At 51.0% G+C, this 7,034-nt stretch overlaps 1 protein-coding gene across 1 annotated transcript in view; it reads right to left on the bottom strand.

Moving 5' to 3' along the window:
- Positions 1-898: 898 nt before the first annotated feature.
- Positions 899-7,034, bottom strand: part of LOC107123534 (transmembrane protein C15orf27 homolog) — a gene marked incomplete at its 5' end in the record, with an annotated part of 30,818 nt that continues 24,682 nt past the window's right edge. Inside the window, one exon of the mRNA XM_015426787.1 lies at positions 899-2,061. Within this exon, the coding sequence (XP_015282273.1) occupies positions 1,445-2,061 (617 nt within the window). The remainder of the gene's footprint in view (positions 2,062-7,034) is intronic.

The raw sequence follows: 7,034 nt of genomic DNA, 5'->3' as shown, positions 1-7,034 counted from the left end.
CTCACAGGGTGTCTGTTGTGGGGAGGGGAAGGGAAAGGAGTTTGTAAGCCGCTCTGAGACTCTGAGTAAAGGGCAGGCTATAAATCCAGTCTCTTCTTCTTCTTCTACCAATGTCCAATATTAAAAATACCTCCTTGTGCATCGAGTTAACAACAGGTGGCCAGAAGAAGGAGAGATTGGATTTGTACCCTGCCCTTCACTACCCAAAGGAGTCTCAGAGCGGCTGACAATCTCCTTTCCCTTCCCCTCCCCACATCAGGCACCCTGTGAGGTAGGTGGGTTGATAGAGCTCTCTCGAGAACTGCCCTTGAGAGAACAGCTCTGAAAGAATTTATGACTGACCCAAGGTCACACCAGCAGCTGATGTGGAGGAGTGGGGAATCAAACCTGGTTCTCCCAGATTACAGTCCACGCTCCTAACCACTACACCAAACTGGGTCTCAGAAGGTAAGCTTGATTTGTTAAACCCAGTGGCTCAAGTGCTGAAGACGTGTTTGGGTGTCTCGTGCGACGGTGACATAAGAAAACGCAACACACCAAGGAGTGGTAGAGAAGATGGGGCAAAGTACACAGAAATGATGAAAAACTAATTAAGTTTAATTAATTAATTACATTAAGAACGTGTTCTTAAAAAAACAAAAACAAAACAACCCTGTAAAGCAAAATGCTTGTTACCAGTTTCCTTGGTTAGAAAAACGAGACGACGTTTAGAAATTTCTTTATTTTTTTAAAATTAAAACTGTATCTGTAAAACGTCCGTTTTCACTCTGTTGTCCCAGAGGCGACAACTTTTTATTATTATTTTTTTGTCAAAATATTTTTCTCTCTCCCCAGAGTTCATGCCAAAAAATAAAAAGAGATCACACTTTTTAATTTCTTTGATCTGCGTCATTCAAAGTGCTCCTTGAAAAAGTGGCTCTTTTTTTCCTCCTTAGGAAGAACAAAAATAATCACCATATTTATACAAAGGGTTGCTTTTTTCTTAAGCCGTCATGTACAAAGGAAAAAACTGTAAGAAATTGTAGAAGGAGAGAAGTTATGTATCTGCATGTTATCGTACCCTGCTGAAACCTCACCTGATAGAAGATTGTCCAGAGTTCCATAAAAATTGTGGGATTCTGTGTATGATTTTGTTTTTTTTAAAAAACACGTTAAGAATCTATACATCTTTGAGGTCGTCGTTTTAACGGCGGTTCCCTTGCCCCCCCTTGGACAGGGGGTGAAGCCCAAGGACTTCAGATGGTAGAAATGTCAAGTGGTTATTTTTTTTCCATTTTTTCTCGTGCTGGCTCTCACAACTCATGCATTTTTTTAAAAAATGATTACTCATTCCAATCCACGCAAGATACCCGCCCGGGGATGGTTCAGGCGGGCCCCCCTTAAAAGCTTCAGAGTGTCCCCCTTGAGAAGCATCTCCCCCGCCCCCCTTTTAGTGGCAAAAGGACTATGAATCTGGGATCCTGTTTAGCTTTGCCCCTTTGGATTCCAAAGATGCGTACTTGTCGTCGATGACCGGCGCGTTTTGTTGGAAGTGAATCACTGGCTTTATCTGAAAGACCCCAAAGCTTTCTTGGTTCTTCTTGTTGTAAATATTCATGCGGTGTTCCAGTTCGGGGCTGGCTTTGGTAGACCCGGCAGGACTGGGCAGTTTGAGGTTGACCGGGTCCAGTCCTTTTTGCGTCAGGCAAGAATCTTCGGACAGAGAGGAGAGCAGTTCCTGAACCACGGTGCTGTTCACTCGGTGGGCGGAAGGATCCACCTGGTTGCGCTTCGCCTCGTTGCGGGCCCTCTCCAAGGGGCAGTACTCGGACGACTCCTCCCGGGTTGTGCTGCAGTCGGTGGAAGAGCCGAACGTCTGGCTGCTGTCGCTCTGCGCTCGGGTGACGGAGCTGTCCGTGGATCTGGAGGCACTGCCGGAGGTGACGCTGGTGGAAGTCCCGTTGCTTCCGACGATCTTCATCGGCATGTCCACCGTGAAGAGGTCTGAGGAGATGTTGGGCTGATGCACGTCGATGGCCGCGGTGGTGATCACGCAGACGGCCGGTTCGGGAACGCCGCTGTCTGTATGGGGAAACGGCAAACAATGCCTATGTTACAACTGGGTTCCCCGATGTGGTGCCCGTGGGCGCCACGGTCCCTGCCAATCAGGCCTGTAGCTCGCGCGGACCCCTCCCCCAATCCTCTGATTCCAGTATCAGAGGAGGAGTACGGGCCAGCAGTAGAAGTTGTGGAGGACCACGGTGGCCACAAGCGTCTTGCTCAGGCCGGTGGGCAGGCTGAGGAGCGTGTTGGCCTCCAACGCCGCCCACACCTGGTAGCCCCGCTCCTCCGCCCACCAGGAACAACCACAGCCCGCCTGCCGGGCTGTCCACGAACCTGCCTGGGCATGGCGAGGGAGGGGGAGGAGGCGGCCGCCGCGCCCTTCATGCCCCCTGACGACGCCTCGGCCCCCAGCACTGCCACTGCCAACCTCTCGTTGTTTTCGGGTGGTGTCACTGCGGCAGCACGCGCACAAAGCACGCGCACCACAGGAGTTCCCAGGACAGGGCTAGACTCCCTCATTTTAAGGTAAGAACGATGCTTGCGCCCCCCCCAGTTTTCCCACCCCCCCCCCAAAAAAAGGTCCTAGCTACGGGCCTGCTGCCAATACTTCCATTGGTGCCTGCCAAGCTTTTTTAAAAAATGGCTTGCTACTGGCTGCCTTCTATCAAATGAAAGGGTTTTCTACTGGAGGATGGGTAGAACTGGAGGATGAGTAGAACTGACAAGTCAGAAGAGACAGGGAAAGACATGGGAAGATAAGGCGCTGGAGATAAGGAAGAAACGGTTTAGGTATATCAGCTGGGTGAGAGAAGGGCCCCCCAATAAGGATGTATTTGTAGAACTCCATAGAGTGTGCTTCTGGTTGCAGATATAATAATGTTTTTTCTTTCAATTGGTCGCTCGTGTGTGGAGGGGGAGGGAATAATAAAGGGGAAAACTGATGTATCTGACGTTTGGTTAAGCAAACTTGATGAAAAGGATTTATGTATGGATATGACATGGAAGACATCAATATAAATAAAATAATAATAATAATAATGACAAGTCAGAAGAGACACAGTTTGAGCAACGAAAGGGGGGGCTTTCTTTGGAAACATTTGTGTCTCTGGAAACATTTGTGTCTCGGAAGTTCTATGCTCGTTGGCCAAGGGGCTGTGAGAACACAAAACCTTATACCTGAGGAAGACTACAAACACAGACACTGGCGTGGGACAGCAAAACCTTGTGATGGTTTTGGGTCGCCTCTCTTGTATCGCAAAAACAGCAGAAACTGCAGACTACCGACAGATGAGGCCAGGGATTCTATACGAACGGTGACCGTTTCGGATGGTGCCTGTGCCGGTCTGTAGTACAAGAGTCAGATTCCAGTCCCAGCGCAGTTTAGAGACCAACCAGATTTTTGTGGGATAAGAGAGCTTTGACTCTAGAAAGCTTTTTTTTTTTTTTAACCTGACTTAACGGTGACCCTGCAGGGCTTTCAAGGCAAGAGACATTCAGAAGTGGTTTGCCATGGCCTGCCTCTGTGTGGCAACCCTGGACTACCTTGGTGGTTCTCCCGTCCAAGCAGGGGTCATTTCCTGCAGGAGCGCACAGGAGCGGAGCTCCGGCAGCAAAGAGCCCAGGGGGCGGGCACATGCAACAAGCCCCGCCCCCTGCTCCCAGAAGCTGTCAGTCAGAGCAAGAAGCAGCCAGGTAAGTTGCAGAGCTCCCCCCGGCCCCCCAGTCCAAAACAATCCAGTGGCACCTTTAAGACCAAGTTTTATTCAGGTCCAAGCTCTCCCTCCTCTGCGAGGACAGATCTGCATGCCCCCCCCCAATAGCTAGCAATCCAAGACAGTCCAGTGGAGCCTGAGTGGTGGGTGTTGCCTTCTGACACGCTTCCGGTGATGTCAGGGGGTGTGACATATGCAAATGAGTTATGCTAATACGTTATGCTAATGAGCTCCTGCACCTCTTTTTCTACAAAATGACCCCTGCCTACCGCCCCCGTTTCAGAAAAAATATTACTCAGCCCCCCCCCCGAAATCTATCTTCAAAAAGTGGACGGAAAGATGCAGTGACTAATTTGCACCCAAGGCTCCTACCGCCCACCTGGATTGTTTCAGCGCCCCCTGGGGGGCAGTACTGCCCACTTTGGGAACCAGCGAAAGCGTGTGATGCTGAGAGCCAGTTCAAGGGAAAGTGGGGGATGTGGAGCTGCAGTGGCCAGTGGGCTGCCAGTCGGACAGCTTACAGAACTCTGGAGGGGGAAGATTTGTACGTGCGGGAGAAAAGTTTCTAAATGTTTTTATCCCCTTCATGGGACCGGATTCCTCGGGTCCTTCCCCTGCTTGCTCCCTCAAACAGCAAACCTCGCGGCCAAGTGCCAACTGTTAACTGGGTGGCTGAAACCAGGGCCGGCCCCAGCTTATTTTGCACCCTAGGCGAGGATCCCTTCTGGCGCCCCCCCCCCCCGGTGCGCCCACCAATTTTCAAAAATAAATGCATTTTAGGAAGAATGAAAAACACAAAAAATCAAGAAACTCCCAGAGTATGGGGCCGGGTTCAGTTTGGCGCCCCTAAGGGCCGTCCTGCTCTAGGCAACCGCCTAGTTCGCCTAGTGAGTGAGCCGGCCCAGGCTGAAACAAGGAGGGAGTTTTAACGTACTCGAGGGGGTGCGGAGAAATGCGCCTCTGTTGGCAGGCGGTTTTGCAAATCAGAAATTAAAACAACAACAACAACAACAACATCCCCTTTTCCTGCACACACAATGGTCTGATAAGGACTAAGCATACCCATGGGGAAAAAAAACAGAGGGAACAGGAAGCAAAGGGAGAAAGTGGCCAGTCTGATCCCAAAATAACTTAAGAGTATGGATCAGGATTTCCCCCTCCCCAAGTTATTCCAGCTCTAACTCCCTGCCAGAGTTGCCAACCTCCAGGTGGCACCTGGAGATCCCCCACTATTACAGTTGATCTCCAGACAACTAAGATCATCTCCCCTATTGGGAAACGGCTGCTTTGGAAGGGAGGCTCTGTGGCATTATACCCTTTTGGGGTTCCTTCCCCTCCCCAAACCCCGCCCTCCCCAGGCTCCACCCCCCCAAATATCCAGGTATTTCCCAACTTGGACCTGGCAACTCTACCCCATGCCAAGAACTGCGATTGCTCCCTGGCTCTCGACATGTAACTGCGGGAACGGGATGCCTCTAGAAACTGCTCTGCCCCGCTTCCTAAATCTGCACCCACAAGCAATGTTCCGTCTAAGCTATGGAGTCTTGTGAGCAAAAATTCTACTTTGTGAGCTACTGGCATTAAAGTTGTGAGCGAGCAACTTGGCTGCTGTGTAAATTAGTTTGCTCTGGAGCCATCCCTTCCTGAGCTAAGACAGAAATGTGTGAGCCAGAGGCTAAAAAACTGTGAGCTAGCTCACACTAACTCAGCTTAGAGGGAACCTGCCCACAAGAGATGCGAGAAAGTGCACTTTAGAACGTAACTTCCGTTAGGATGCTCCCTTTGGAAATCAAACATCCCGCCTCCTTAGCGGAGTTCCAGCTAAAAATCAGGTGAGCTGTTCTGAGTGCCTGAATTTTAGGGGGCGGGGTGAGAGAAACCCCCCCCCCCAAAGCGAACTGGGGAAGAGTGAGCACCCGAGCATGAAATGCGCTAGAGAGTGAGCCTGTTTTGATCCTTTAGAGGCTGTAAGGGTAACCCCAGAAGCGCGGTGGGGGTGGTTTGGGGATATCCATTTGAAGGACGACCTGGTGACCCGCTGCTCTAGCATTGGACTTCCCTCGAGCCAAGTTATTCCATCCTTTGCTCAGTCAGTTTATCCCTTCTAAAAGGTTCTCAGCATGAGGCCCTCTTACACTGACTTCTCTCTTTCCCCTTGCGGACAGGCATTTGTCTGTTTCCGTCAAAGACTCTGGATTCCTACAGCAAGCAGTTGAAACCCAAATGTGCGCTGAATCTTACAATAACGGCGGGCGTCAGGGGGAAGCCTGGCTTGTTCTCAGAAAGCGCCGTCTGAAAAATCAGTCCTGGAGTGAGCAAACGAATAATAACGGAGAAGGGTCCCCACGGGTACATACAGAATTGCTTTTCCCTCACTAGAAATGAGGCTCTGATCTAGATGGCCCGGGGCTAGCCCGATCGTGTCAGATCTCAGAAGCTAAGCAGGGTCGGTCGGCCCTGGTTAGGACTCGGAGGGGAGACGGCCAAGGAAGTTTGGGCAGGCAATGGCGAACCACTCCTGAAGGTCTCTTGGCTCGAAAACCCCTCGGGGTCGCCAGAAGTTAGTTGTGACTTGATGGCAAAAACAAAAAAACATGTGAGAAAACTATTTTTTTGTATTTTTCATATAGATTCTTATGAACTATGGTGCTGGAGAAGACTCTTGAGAATCCCTTGGACTGCAAGCAGGGGTCATTTCGTAGAAAAAGAGCTAGGGGAACTCATTAGCATATGCCACACCCCCTGACATCAGGGGCCCGGCGGTGAACCTGCAAGGCCAGCGGGAGTGCGAGGAAGCCCCACCAAGGCCCTCCCTGGCCCCAAGCAGGCAGGGGTGGGGAGAGGCGGGGAGGAAGCAACTTACCCTCCCTCTTCTCCTGCCTCCTCCTGGCTGAATGAGGGCTGGAAGCGGGGCGGCCGGAAGCAGGGGGCGGGGCTTTGTCATGTGCCCCGCCGAACTGCGTTCCCCCCCGAAATGACCTCTGACTGCATGAAGATCAAATCAGTCAATCCTAAAAGAAATCAACCCTGACTGTTCCCTGGAAGGCGACCTCTGGTGACTGCCCCCTCCTGGGGACCTGGAGGATATTCAGAGAGGTGGCTGAATAAAGCCGGCCCCCGCCCTCCTGACTGCTGTCAGCTAGGCTTTTCTCAAGCCCTGGATGCCATGAGAGAGGGGGTGACTCTGGAATGTTAAGTTTAATTCCTGAAATGTCTTCTATGTTTCTATTATCTCTGTATGACCTTCAGTGCCTGGGGTAGTCTTTCTCCAGGGAAAAG

The sequence above is a fragment of the Gekko japonicus genome, unplaced genomic scaffold (assembly GCF_001447785.1).
Source record: "Gekko japonicus isolate JY-2015 unplaced genomic scaffold, Gekko_japonicus_V1.1 scaffold5187, whole genome shotgun sequence".
NCBI lineage: Eukaryota > Metazoa > Chordata > Lepidosauria > Squamata > Gekkonidae > Gekko > Gekko japonicus.
The sequence above is the reverse complement of the archived record's forward strand: the minus strand, read 5'-3'. Positions and strand labels throughout refer to the sequence as shown.